The sequence below is a fragment of the Pieris rapae genome, chromosome 24 (genome assembly GCF_905147795.1).
Source record: "Pieris rapae chromosome 24, ilPieRapa1.1, whole genome shotgun sequence".
Taxonomy (NCBI): Eukaryota; Metazoa; Arthropoda; class Insecta; order Lepidoptera; family Pieridae; genus Pieris; species Pieris rapae.
In genome coordinates, this window is record NC_059532.1 from 1,656,650 (window position 1) to 1,672,562 (window position 15,913).

The window sequence follows — 15,913 nt, forward strand, 5'->3', positions numbered from 1 at the left end:
ACAAATAACGCTCGTTTTTTAAACCGGTTCCTTATTCATGGCCAGTTTGAATTTTGTTCAATGAGGTTTTATATTTGATGCTTTATGTCCAACGTGACGGAACTTATAAGAATGTATTACGTTTTTAGATTCCAAATAAGTTTATAGACACACACAGGAATACTTATACAATATTTTCACCTAATAATGGGCGTCCTTTTATGTCCTAAATGAATGTACTATTTCAGGCATTAATAGGTCGATTCCTACCTACTTAAAGCACAGAATAATATCTAAAAGTTTTAGAACCGATTTTTTCATAGACATAGACTTGAATTAATGAAAAGCCTACCATATGTTGAAACAAGTTCACTCTTAATTCTAGTTATTAATTTATTTAGTGTTCCTCCATCCATGGTCACACGTTCGATATCCCGCTATGCACCAACTTTCTATGCGCATTTACTTCGCTAGTACGAAGGAAACATCGCGAGAAAACCGATTACACCAAGCCAAAATGTCGGCTGATCACTCGCCTATTGTACAGATTGATGATACTATGATGGCAGATACAGAAATCTGATTATTTATTTATTAGTTCGCCCCTATTAATGTAAATCGCGTAGTACTCTTGAACTATGTACTAATTTATTCACAGTAACAAAAGCTACAAGCAATAATAAATCAATGTAATATTAATCTCAATATAAGCGTTATCGCAGTGCCCTGTGTTTGCTCCCTTCTCCCATAATCCCTCTGGAACGTAGGCGGGACGCACCAGTGCCGCGCGAACGCTAAATGACAACGCACGTTAAAAATTAATTAATTCTCTATGCTCCGTCGACAGTTTATTGTCTATTAGTGGCCAGTGAGTTTATTGAGGCTTTGCCAGTCTTTAACAGAATTGATGGTTGATATATGACCTTTTTGGTGTAGTTGAAACTTTAATGTAAAAAAAAAACTAATATCTTTTGTTGATGACTTTGTGTTGTGATTATGTTTGGTGATGTATTGTGCGTTCGTATCGGATTCTTATAAGGTATTTTTTTAAATAATAATGCAATCTTTATTTACGCTTTTTATTATATTATTCTATTTAGATAATATGTGAAGGTTTTTCATTCAAAAACAAAGGGTTGAATTTAAAGGCGTATTAACACAGTGAAATGCATTTTTCTATATAATTTCAGTTAAACGGTTTTCTTTTAAGTCTCGTCTTCCAAATCCGCTATTCCACTGGAATTGGAATCAACATATTAAACGTTATATAAGGCAGCTTAAGATTTATGTATTTTTGGTTGTCCACCGTTGGACATAGACATTTTCAATAGAAGAAAAAGTTAAACCAAAGTAACCAAAATTTGACAAGCAAATGATTATTCTTAAATGTTAAAGTGTAATTTAGCTTCATTAATTTTCCAATTCAAAATCAATAAAACTTCTAATCTGTAATAGATTATATTTTTGTTTTAAACACTTTAATTATATAAATATTTACTGACTAATGACGAAGAAAAGCCACGGTACAGAATTTTAAATTTATCCGACGTTTCGCGTGCTTTAATCACCGTGACGTAAAATTATGTTTAATAATTATATGTTTACCATAAAACATAGCTTCAATCCGGTAAAAAAGTGTTTTCTTTAAAAGAAATAATGATAGAAATTCTATGATTCCTGGACGCCAACAACATTTTGGCCGGCAACGCACTCGCGAGCCCTCTGACATTAAGAGTGTCCATGGGCGGCGGTATCACTTAACATCAGGTGAGCCTCCTGCCCGTTTGCCACCTGTTCTATAAAAAAAAAACATCACCCAATTACTACACCCTCAGTCTTCTTTACCGATGAGTAGATATTCTTACAGGTTTAAATTTAATGACGTGGAATAAGTGATACATTTCTATCTTATGTTCCATAATAAATATATTTTATTAATTTATTTTTTATTGTGATGTTCTTATTTTTTTTGTTTTTGTTTTTTATTGTAGGGGGTTCTTTCAAGGGGTACAGAGTAGATCTCTCATCCTAGACGAGTATGCTTCACGTATATTAAAAATTTACAAACTTGTGATTGATATTGTAGTAAGGACATAGTGTATTTGACATGATATGTAGGTCTTGCTTAGTGCTAGTCTGGACTCAAACTGTGTAATATAGGCATTTAGTAGCGCGTATGTCAAAATCTTTGCTAACGAGAGTCAGACAGAAGTGTAATTTCTGAATCAAAATCAAACTCTAAATAACTTTATTTATAGGTAAGCAATTACACTCGTGAGCAGTGTTGGCCTAGTGGCTTCAGCGTGCGACTCGCATACCTGGGGTCGTAGGTTCGATCCCCGGCTGTGCACCAATGAAGTTGCTATGTGCACATTTAACATTTGCTCGAACGGTGAAGGAAAACATCGTGACGAAACCGACATGTCTTTAACCTACTTGCCTATTAGAAATCTGAGGCCAATACCTAAAGAGGTTGTAGCGCCACTGATTTATTTTTTTATTCAAGTAAATATACTTATAAACGTCAACAGAAAGTTGTTAAATTGATTCTAAATTTACATTTACTACCAGTTCGCAAGTCAAGGGCGATCAAGAAGAACTGGCAAGAAACTCTCCGCCGTGTTTTTTAATCGGTAAATTTTGAGTCATACAAATTGTTTGAACTGGAGCAAATCAATCATTTCAATAATCGTCAAATTTATAAAAAGCTTTATTGATTAATTTCGAATTGATGCAGTGATAATTTTCTAATTTTGCTTGGGAGTTTGTTGTATAAATACAATTTCCATATAAGGAGTGGTTTATCTTCTGGAGCCTGGTTTTTCGTACGTTTAGATTTGTTCTGTTACGAGTATACTGGTGAAAAGTCACCATTTGTCTTAACATTTTTAATATCACACTACATATAACAAGGCTAAAAGAATATTTAATTCCTTACACTTATTCCGTAATTAATTTTAATCTTCTGAGTGGTATTTGTATATCCATCAGATTATCTTGGCGGAAAAGACATCGCTATTAGGAGCAAGTACTTTTTTGAAAATCGAAACCTTTAAAAAAAGAATCAATTAATACGACAAACAACTAAAATGCAACGCAAACAGCGTCCCCATGAAGATAGGGCACGTTATTCCGCGGCCGCTGATTGGTCGCGAGCGGCAGCCGCCACCCTCGCGTCGACCAATCAGGGACGAGATCACCCCCGGCCAATAACGAACCAAAAGAACATTCCGATTTTGAACTTGTTTGACGGGATTTTAAGTGGGTTTTGATTTAATTTGTCGTTGGACGATGCTTTTTTTAGCTTTGGTAAATACGTGGATAGAAGATAAAGAAACGATAGCAGGAAGCGAATAGAGAAAGAAAACCATGGACCGGGATATCAAGTATTACGTAAGCAGATTTACAGCAATTAAACCCCCCCCCCCGGCCCTCTTGGCAGCAAAAGTCAGCAAATCTCTCAAAAATAGTACATAAACGTATTATTTTTTTAAGGCATATTTTGCTCAGCACTACTATTTGGAACCAGCTGCCCACTGAAGTATTTTCGAACCACTTTGACTTAGGGTATTTTAAGACAGCGTACCAGTTCCAATACTAGCAAGTCTTCTAGCATTGATTGTCCATGGGCGGCGGTATCCAGCTCCAGCCCGGTTGCCTCATATTATATTTAATATTATATTTATTTTATGTATTTATTAACACTTCGTTGTATTACAATATAAAAAAAATTTAACATAGTAAAATTAAAAGGAGAGCAACTGGCGGACTTCTTCCAGGCAACCACTGTGAGTAAAGCAGTGCAAAAATACAAATTACTTTTATAATAAGAAGAAAAAAACTTAACTAATCTGATATAGGACGCATAAAAAAAGTAAAAAGTGCACATGAATCATGATAATTTAATTCAAGATCTGTCTCACGTCAATTAGTAGTTAGTACGCAAGTTCATATGACGTGGACAGATAATGTTTGTATCTACAGCAGAAATCTACAGCACAAATTTTAAATTGTTTTAATACTCAAAAAACAAATCACTTTATTTTCTGTTCAAGGCAAGTTTTGTAAGCAGAAAAAGAAGCTAAGACCTTCCCAGCTATCCGAAGCACCAAGCTATAGGCATCTACTTACAGCATTGATGAATAAAAATGCAATAATTTTTCAAAGACAAAACAGCTTTTCTTAACAGTAATAAAGTTCAAATGTCGAACGATTATTAACGGTCACAATTTAAACAAAGAACAAAAACAATATTTCAAAAATGGAATGTCGAAGGGCGAGCGAACAAAGGTTTGTTTTAAATTTTTTACAATGGCAATTCGATACTGTTTTGACGTGGCGTTCGAAGTTCAAACTATAACCTTTAAGTACTGTGCGAACGTAATCTTACGTACCTAGATTTATTACCCATAGAATCGACTATAGCTAACTCTGAGAGTTATTATTATTGTGACTAACTGTCATTGCAGTTAACTTATTCTAAATTAAAGGATACAAAAAATAAATTAAACTATACAAAACTCAGTTTTGTATCGCGCTGCCCGGATATCACTTACATACCCACACTTTTACAGCATCACACAACACAACCAATTTAGCCTTAGTTATTTTAAAATCACAATTGTTTAAATGTATTAAATACTTTTTGTTTGTTTGTTCCCTTTTGTAAATCTTTTTGTAGTAAAATGTATGATGTATTCCATCTTTGGCTATATTCTTAGTGTATTTGTTTGTAATTATATATAATTTATGTTAGCTGTAGGAGTACTTAATAAATAAATAAATAATATTACAGAACAGCTTTTGTTACATATAAATATTATTATTGCTGACACGCAATATTATGTATACTGTGAACATTTGTTTGTTGAGTATTTGCCTTTTGCGACTCTTATCAATGAGGTTGTACATTCGATCCCCGGCTGTGCACCAATGGACTTCTATCTTAACAGTCGCTCGAACGGTGATGGAAAACATCCTAAGGAAACCTTAGACACAAAATAGAAGGGTGATAACCTACTTGCCTATTGGATAAATGATTAGCAGAATCAGAAATCTGAGGCCCAAAAGGCGCCTTGTTTTTTTTTTTAAATTAGTTTAGTTAATGTTAATAGTTTGGTAGGTTCCACAGTGGGAAAATTAATTCTTTCGATTTCTGAGTGAAATGAGAGTAATCACTCAGAAATCGAAAGTAGCAAATACCATGTTGCAAATACAATGTTTGTTCAAAAATTATCACAAATTGCGTGCGCCGAGCAAATACAGTTGATCCATTACGAATCGGTTTCAAAGCAACGATTTTATAGGAAGAGGGTTAGATTGAGGTTTTGATGAGAGATTTCTGCTTGGTGCTGATAACGTCTTCTAGATTAATAATAATAAGTATGTCATACTTTAACACACACATGAAATTTAGTAAATGAAATACGGTAAACTGCGCCGTTTAACTAATGGCCTGAAAGATGTTCAGGTAGTTGATCAAACAGCTAGGCCAATGACTTGGATCGATGACGTTTCATTATTTGCCTATCCTGTTGACTAGTAATTTAAAAATTGTCAATATGGCGTCGGCAAACCACAACTATGCTGGTGTTTTTTAAAGTTTCATGAAAAACAAGTACAATGAAAGATTGTAATAACTTTGAATGTGTATTTGACTTAAGCAATTTAATTTTAAAATTAATAAATTAGATTTTTTATGTTAATGTGTTACATCTTTTTGAAGTGAAACTTCTTTAGAATCGTTGTGATTTCAAACCGGATGCAACGAAAAAGCGACAGTAAAAAGAGACAGAAACATTAATTCATATGATTTAACGTGGGAGAAAATGAGATAGATAAACTTCTTTCGAATCGTCGTGATTTCAAACCGGATGCAGCGGTAAAGAGAGACAGAAATATCAATTCATCATATGATTTAACGTGGGAGAAAATGAGATAGGAGGCATTATACAGCCTCTATTTACTGCCGCTTTTTTTTTGATCGAATTTCAAACTTTCGTTGTTTTAGTTTTTGTCAAATTAAAGATTTATATTAAACTTATAAATTAAAATGTATAATTAATATATACTGTTTTTAAAGAACACACACATTTTGATAGTGGAAAATGATTAATTTATATTTGTTTTTGAAGGTTTCACTTCTACCATGTGTGAATTGCACAAATGTTTTTTTTTTATTTCTACCACATGACTATCATACAAATGGACTAAGCAATGTTGTTACAAACGCTACAGCTGAATATCTTTCAGCGCCGTTTAGTTAAAAGTCTAGGCTGTTAATTAAAAGGCTAATTAAGCTAGTTGGCTGCAACATATCCACCAAAACACAGTATTTACAATATGAAATGAATGAAACGGTTCCGATTAAATTATTATACGAGTAATGTAGATAGGTATTGTAAATACATTATTGTATGAACAATTATTGAACTAAATAATACATTATTTAACTGCATTATACAAAATGAAGTATTTATTTATTTATTTATTTATATAGTACTCCAACAGCTAATTTATTCAATTAAATTGTATTATTAATAAATGTATTGTATTAAAAACTATTTAATAAAATAAATAAATGATATATAACTACAGAATACAAATGTAGTAAAAATGAAGCAGTTATTAAGTTAAATTATTATGATATAGATAATACTTTACATTATATAGAAAACTATGTAAGGTAAAAAAATTGGTGTTTTAAATTGATTCTATTTTAATAAAAAATATTGATCGTAAAAAACGTCATACTACTATTATTTAACTAGGTATATAATTCGAAATAAAGCATTCATTCGCTTAAATTATTATTACATATATAGGTACCTATTGCTGCTGACTGAAGTATTTCCGAACCAATTCGACTTAGGGTCCTTCAAGAAAAGAGCGTACCAATTCTTAAAAGGCCGGCAACGCACTCGCGAGCCCTCTGGCATTGAGAGTGTCCATGGGCGGCGGTATCACTTAACATCAGGTGAGCCTCCTGCCCGTTTGCCCCCTGTTCTATAAAAAAATATATTTTATTAACAATTATTTTACTACTTAATACAAAATATATCCGAGGTTCCCAAAGTTTTCTGTGATGTAGATTTTTACATACAAAAAATAGGACGTGACACAAACCATCCCTAAACAATGTCACCGCAGGGACCGATAATGATGCGATTCTCACACAGTTGTGATTGTTATGAAGCCGTAGGTGGCAGTGGGCGGTGGGAATTCATTATTTGTATTTTAATATGAAGTTATTAAAACTTTTTTCTATATTATATTTAGATAACCTAAATTAATGCCTATATCGATAACAAGCAAACTCTTTCAGGCAAGCCCAGTAAGGGAAAATAAATAGTAAGGGTTTTTTTATTTATTTATTCAACTCAATTCAAAAATTCAGTTTACAACATCATACATATTAATTAAATTAAATTACATCATACTAAATCTACTGATAATTTTATAAAATCTTATATCTAATATGTATCACAATAGGTATACGTAAACATAAGTTATGCTTAAAAAAAATACAATTAAAAACATAAACAAGATAAGATAATTACACAATAAAATAAGATTATATTACATTGAATATTGGAACTTAAAATAGAGAAAAAGAAAAATCATCAGCAAAACAGCGAATTACGTACGTAGCTAGTTAGCGTACCTACAGGTTTGAGAAAGGCACCCAACAATGCTATTATATATTATATGTTATTTTCTAAAACCGATCAGCCCACTACCGAATATATCCAGCTCCGGATAAGCTGATACGGATGAGGTTAAGTACATACGTAACTTATTTAAAAAAAAAAACAGTGTGTGTACTTATGTACACGTGTTAGTAGTTATATTTCTTTGGCGTATGGAAAAAAAATAACTAAAATTGTAGTGATTAACGAGAAATATTAAAATTAATCAGAAAGATTTTATTTAAATAAATATATTATTAGTAAATATCATCACCGTCGTATATGAAATTGTCTCTCTCATTACAAAAAAAAAATATTTACATGAGAAACTTAATATTAATATGTATATTAAATACGAGCGAGATACAAGTCGCCATTAGCCGTCTTAATTTTAGTCAACCGTGTTCATTCTAACATGCATCTTTACTGCCTTTTTGAATCTCACCATAGTTTCAGTAATTTTGTAAATATTTTTAGGAGTTGGATAATATTTTATCATGTGTAGAATGTATATTTTTATTATTTAACCATCCTTCAGGATGCCTTTTTAAAACTAATTTATGACTACTAATAGGAGAAAATATTACATTAGACCCATGTAGTAATGACAATTCATCATTCCTTAAAAGGTCGACAACGCACTTGCGAGTCAGTATTGAGAGTGTCCTTTAATATCTGCCGTCTGTTTAAAAAAAATATATTAATGACAATTTTAAAAAAACCAAATAAATTTTAGGAGATGTAAGTAGATTTAAAATGATTGTTCCAATATAATATCTTACGGGGTGTTAAAAGGCATTAAAAAAATCGTTAAGTACTAAAATTCTTACTACTAAGGGTAACAATTATCGTTGTCTCTCGTTAGGGTTGCCTAGAAGAAATCGCTTGTAAGCGATAAGGCCGCCCTTTGCCTTAAAACTTTTGTAACTGTTTTTTTTATTTTTGTTATGTGTGTTTTTGTATAAGGCGATAAAGGATAAATAAATAACAATTTGTATAAAGGAATTAATTAGGTTTTTAATAGCAACATTTTTAGTTATAATCTGTTTAAAAATGAATGATATAATCTGTTATAATATAATTTTAAAATTCGAACTCGTTTGAACTTGGAACTAGGCCGTCGGGCGGCAGCTGTGAGCCGATCAATTATCTGTTGAGGGGCGGGACGACCGTAGTCACGCCCATACCTGCCCCAATTATTACAAGGAAAACTTGTACATAAACGATTTGCCCGGCTTTTAAGTAGAAATATCTATTAACATTTATATTACACTAGCAGACTCGGCCAAGCGTTGCTGTGGATAAGATTTTTTGTTATGTTACATAGTAGTAAACTATTCAAGGGAAACGGTAGAACTGATGTGAAAGGTAGATAGCTTATGTGAATCGTTGGTACTTTTAACACAGCGCCATCTGGTTGAATTGTATCAATTAATAAACAAATAATTTGCAATAAAATAAAATTGCGACTATAATTTGAGATTGAAACTATCCTATCTCTCAAGTTGGATCGAACTGCACATGGTGTGCAAAATTTGATTGATATCGGCTCGGTAGTTAAGAAGTCCATTGAGGACAAACATTGTGACACGAGATTTATATATATTAAGATATTAACTAATGCGTGCATTGAAATGTCTATATTAAAAGTGTGGACGTACAAAGTTTACATGTCAGAAGTGAAACTTCTTTGTAAATTAATTATTACTAAGGTAAAAGCCCCAATAGACGATCCTGTACTGTATGTGATAACTCCACGTATTTGTTTATCTGTATTCGATGTTAACACACTGTATACGTGCTAATGATATTATAAATAAATAAAAGATTGTGTTTACTGCACAAGACGTCATGCGACAGAATTTCCATCTAAAGTTCTAATATGTAACTAAACGAATACATCAACAAATAGCATGTATTTTTTCTCGATCTCCCTTTCTCACTCTCTCTCAGTCGGTCTTAATCGCTCTTTCTCTTTTCTTCGACTAAAGCGCTGCACATCCTCGTGACGATCTGTAAAAAAATTCACCTCATGCGCCTAAAGAAGTTTCACTTCAAAAAATTAAACTTATTTTATAGCGTTGCTATGGTTATGGATATACATAATTGTTGTTAATGCTTGACCTTGTCTGATTTCGTGTGTCACGTTCTGTAACGCCGCATTAAAATCATATTTTACACCAACTGAGTCTTCAAAATAAAATAATAAACACGAGTGATAAATTTAAAAAAAAACTATATTTATATAAAAACTATACCTAAATATAATTATCGAATAAAGATAATTATATTCATATTTAAGTTTTTATTTGCTGACATCTTTAAACGAGCAATTCTATGTTTAAGTTGATAAAACACAAAAAAAATGACATTTTCTAGAAATGATTCCTAGCTAAATTCTAACCCCGAAACCTGAAATTTAGTATACAGACTAAATTTCATGAAAATCGTTGGAGCCGATTCCGACATTACAATTACATATATATATACAAGAATTGCTCGTTTAAAGATATATGCTCCCTTTAATTTAATATAACTTACAAAACACATAATGAATATTAAAAAAACGCAAATAAATCCACAGTTCAGACAAATGTCAACCATTTTGAATGAAATGTGTGAAAATGGCCTCCAAATTTACCGCCAAAACAAACGTCACCCCGCACCGTAGACAAATCGCTGGCGTAATACGGGCGTTCCTTTCTACGTCACGTACGCGCTTTTTATAAATCTGATTTATTGATTTGTGTTACAACTAAATGGTTTATATTATATTTATGAATGGGAATGGTTTTGAGTTTCAATGGAGACCCACACCAATTTAAAAGGACTAACTAATAGACGACCCATGCGTTTACTATTATTATACATATAAAGAAAACATAAACTTATAATTATTTTATATAATTTTAAATTTTATCCGGCGTTTCGCGTGCTTAACAGCGTGCGTGGTTTATAATAATTCATAGCTTTAATCGTTGAATAAATGTTTTTTTTAAATGTGTAAAAGTTATGTTAATAAAAGACAATACTACTATTATTATATATGTATGTATTTAGATTGTGTATTCGCTTGGCGGAACCGACTTCTTCGATACAAACATTCCTTTCGAGAGTGCTGTGATATTGCGGTCACCTTCTTAATTTCTGATGTGATTTTCACACATATTCTTTTTTATATATACATACATACATACATATTTTCATTTTAACATAAATTACATACATTAAAAATCGCGCTTTCTCGCGCCCTATGAATGAGCAACAATATTATTCTCGATGGTCGAAGACGCTGGTTTTGGACCAACTATGGTTACATTATACTATATTATAATTATAAATTATATAAGTACATGCCATATTCGCGACCGGAGACAGTATTATCTGTGATATTAACATGGTGTATTTAAAGTGCAAAGAATCAAGATAATCCCTTTGCAATAAGAAACATTTGATGAGATTTGTCAAAGATACGCGCCATTATGGGGCCCGCACGCAATAAAACTGAAGTGTCACTTTGACAGTTCATCAATCGCGCATAGACAATGCGGATTATTCATCGTCACGTACGGGGAACGTATTGTTCTTTTCAGTTAATGGTTTAACGGTTATCGCTTGTTTAACGTTAAATTAATTTTATATGGCTTGGAAAATTCACATTTTCCTATACTATATTATTTGGGGCTATGTATTGTGTTAAGTAGGTTTGAGAATAAAGTCAAGTCTTTTATTCAAATTTATTTATTTATTTGGAAACAAAACAGATACATCTTTAAAATAAAAATAAAGTTAAAAATAAAACATAAAATAAACACATTGGATGTATCCAAAATAGGTTCACTTATATAACTATATTATGATACAAACAAAACAAAACATGACAACGACACATATAGGTACATGTAAGAAATAGGACATTAACAGTTGTTTTATGCGAAAAAGGGTCGAATTAGACCATCAAAATACCACTTTTGAACTTAAAATAAAATATAGAGATGATGCCCCTTCCAAAAGGTAATTTCGTGTGGAGTAGAATGGACAAGAAACTCCACACTTACTATTTTAAAATAGAATTAACAATATTTGTATAGGTAGGTACATTAGTTAAATAATTATATGTGAAGACAATTTACTCCTATAATAAAACTACTGTACAGGTCTATTGTATATTTAGTAGGATACATGTTGCTCACATATTTAGAAATATCGAATTCTCTTTGTTAAAAAAAAAAGAAATAAATTAACAACAATAAGTATAAACAAAAATGTGAAAGCTAATCCAAATTAATTGAGTCATAAATAATTTTTTTTATAGAACAGGGGGCAAACGGGCAGGAGGCTCACCTGATGTTAAGTGATAACGCCGCCCATGGACACTCTCAATGCCAGAGGGCTCGCGAGTGCGTTGCCGGCCTTTTAAGAATTTGTACGCTTTCTTTTACTAAGAGATAGACAAAAATTGCGTAACCTATTAAATACGTCATAGAAGATCCTTATTACATACTTAATATACAAATGAAAACTATTACATAAATAATTTCTAATTTTCTTTATTATATATACATAATTCTTGTGTATATATAATTGGAATCTCGGAATCGGCTCCAACGATTTTCATGAAATTTAGTATACGGGGGGTTTCGGGGGCGATAAATCTATCGATCTAGCTAGGAATCATTTTTTATTCGTGTTTTATTTTTTATTATTCTCTCGGTAAGATCGAAAGATATTCATATTTCATCATTTATCTCTATATATCATTTTGTAATTCGTACTTAAATATCGGTCGGTCATCCAGGTACTAAAGATAATGAGACTAACTGGTCAGTTATTAATTTAACTGTAAAGTTTGCTTTACTAGCATTGATTTTTATTGTATTCTGTGAAACTAAAAAAGTTTATCATCTGTGTTTCGTAACACATTAGAAACTTTAACAATTAAGACATATTGACTGGTGAGCAATGCTTATCTGTGCTAATGCAATATTATATATTTTTTAATTATTTATTTTTAAATTTATTTGTTTATATCTTGCCAATACTCGACACAGTGATACATTGAGTGGTTCAGACTAATTCCTGCTGCCCTTTTTCATCATCGGACGTCAATGCAGAATATAAAATACCATCTATATTATTTCGACCTTCCACAACTAAGCGATTCTCCTAATGCTTCTTATCCAATATTATGCCAATCATGACAACTTCTTTCAACTTCTTTTGGCGCGATTGAGAAAAATGATGAGAGTGAATTTTTACAATGCGCGCGCACACCAACACCTAAATTTGACATCGTAAAGTTAGGTCTAGGTGGAATAGAAATCGATAACTATGTTCAAGTTGTATATTCTAGTATTTTTATATTTGGAACACGTGTTTCCTAACAGTACATGTGTGAATAAATAAACATTATTTTGGTGTTTTTAAATCAATACAGTATTTACTAATAGGTTATTTATTTAAATAATTTTGTTTGATTAATTTTAATATTTATCGTTAATCACTACTGCATTTTAGTTATTTTTCCATACGCCAAAGAAGTATAACTTCTAACGCGTGTACATAAGTACACACACTCTTTTATTATACTTGTTGCCCATTATTTTCGGTATGATACACTTTCTCATTACTTAGTTAATTATTGAAAATACGTGAAAAAATAAAATATATGAGCCTCCTGCCCGTTTGCCCCCTGTTCTATAAAAAAAAAAATAGAGCTGTCACGGGACGCCTGGCAGATGTGAAACATCGACATTATTTTGTAAAAGTAATATGCAGAAAAGAACAGATTGTGATAGAAACTAAATATGTCATAATGATAAAATCAAATATTACGATTTTTTTCCAGATAACGATGACTATTTGTTGAATAAACATTGTTTTCATTAAATATTTTTAATGTGAAATTAACTACTGCATTTAGACTGTATATGATATAGCGTGGCGATGCGTCGCCACGGCATGCGTCGCCACGCCAGAAATCGGTTTTACGTGCGGCTGTAGATGTTTCACATCAAAAACCTAAACAGTATCGCAGCACCCGCGCGAAATTCGGCTAGCGTCGGAGAGAGAGACTGCGGCGCGTCGGCCCAGTATAGCAATTAGTTATGTAAAACATTAAATTTATATATTTATTTATTTTATTTATTTAATTATTAGTAATCTAACAGCTACTTAATACATATTATTATACAAAATACAATTACAATACACAAAGCCAAAACAGATTAAATAAAAAACAGAAAACAAGCATTACAAGACAAAGTTACATTTAAAAGAAAAACAAAAGAATAAAATTAAAAACTGCAAAATTAAAAAAATGCAACAAATAATACTAAGAATTTATTAATATCTACTACTTAAAAATCCTTACATAGAGTTTTTTTTATCCATTTTTTTAATGAAATAAATTGCTTGGCTTGCGATAAAATATATACTTAGTCTAAGTTTCGAAATCATGTTCTATATACAATTTCGTCATAAAGTGAATTCAAAGTCAAAAATTGGCTATGTTTGGAATATTTTTCTATCAAGTTAGGTCATTTAAATCGTGTATCGATCCTTCAAAATGGATACATAAAATACTCAACTACACCATATATTTTTTCCATTCCATCCATGAAGTAGATTTTATTCGGTTTACATTGATTAACAATTATGAGTGTAAACTCGGTAAAATGGAACGACAAAGAGGGAAGACGAAAATGGTTTGTCTTAGTATTTGGTTATTGGGATAAGAGATCGATCGACTGTCGCGGTCTTATTGTAAACAATCTGAGATTGTGGATACATTATTGGGTTCGGGCGTTAAGATCCTACAACAGAGTCTATCAATCATGCTGTAACATAAAAATCTTCACCATTGAAGTTCTCTTTATAAGATGTATGTATATATATATATATATACATACATCTAGTATCTAGTATATATATATATATATACTAGCAGACTCGGCCAAGCGTTGTTGTGGCTAAGGTTTTTGTTATATGACATAGTGGTAAACTATTCAAGGGAAATGGTAGGAGAGCTTATGTGAAACGTTGGTACTTTTAACACAGCGCCATCTGTTAGAATTATATCAAATAATAAACAAATAATTTGCAATAAAATAAATTGCGACTATAATTAAACATCTAAGCTGTCCTATCTCTTCAGTTGGACCAGACTGCTCACGGTGTGCCAATTTTATTTAAAATCGGTTAAGTAGTTTAGGAGTCCATCGCGGACAACCATCGTGACAGGAGATTTATATATATAAAGAGGTCGAGCTATCTAAAATCTGTGTCGTTAATATTCGTGTAATGCTTATATGTCAAGTTCAGAGATTACGGAAAACATATATAGCAAATACAATATATATTCAGGTCAGTTACAAATACAACTCGACGCTGACTGCGCCAAAGTTTGACATTGTAAGTCGGAAACGTTGATATAGCCTTATTTTATCGAATGGTGTTCGAAAAGTGTGCAAAGTGAATTTGGAAGATGAAAATACCTGGTAAGTATTGTATTTAATTATTAGTACCTGGATGACCGAGCCTTGCTCGGTATTTTTTTTTATAAATTGTGTTTTTTGGGAACTATATTAAAGTACGAATTACATACTAATAAAATGATGAAATATGAATAATATTTTTCGATCTTACATAAAAGTAAGTTTATGTTTAAGTTGATAAAACACGAATAAAATCACATTTCCTAGAAATGATTCCTAGCTAGATAGATTTATCGCCCCCGAAACCCCCCTTATACTAAATTTCATGATAATCGTTGGAGCCGATTCCGAGATTCCAATTATATATACAAGAATTGCTCGTTTAAAGTTATAAGATTTACAATTATTTATTAATAATTTATTTTACCCATCTACAATTAGTCTCTTGGCTTTTATATGATTTTACTGCAATTAGGAAATGCATATCAATAATTTGTTTCCCCTCTGTATCTCGCTAACTGCGTCTCAGCTGAAAACGCTGTCCGCGATTTCCAAGAGGCCTTATATTGTTCGGTTGATCATTTTATAACTTTCTCGACAGTGGTAATTCTCAAATAATTATTGGATCGCGTCTCATCGCTATTTCACAGTTTTTTGTTTTGTATTTTAAATCGCAACACACAATAATCTTTAATAAATAGACAACTACAACAAATACTATGTTGATGATATGTTGGAAGATAGTACCAAAAAAAACAAACAAACAAAAATCATTTATTCATATAGGTAACATAATGTACACTTATGAAC

General features: G+C 31.6%; 1 protein-coding gene across 2 annotated transcripts in view; it reads left to right on the top strand.

The window, feature by feature from the left end:
- Positions 1-773: 773 nt before the first annotated feature.
- The window catches only part of LOC110995423 (single-minded homolog 1), a 46,904-nt gene continuing 31,764 nt past the window's right edge, over positions 774-15,913 (top strand). Inside the window, exon 1 of one of the 2 annotated variants that reach the window (XM_045633790.1) lies at positions 774-1,018. Coding sequence is in view for 1 of the 2 variants with exons in the window: in XM_045633789.1 (XP_045489745.1) it covers positions 15,154-15,166 (13 nt within the window). In the remaining variant the exon portion in view is untranslated. Of the gene's footprint in view, positions 1,019-15,051; positions 15,167-15,913 lie in introns of those variants that run through there. The other variant, XM_045633789.1, reaches the window with a different exon arrangement.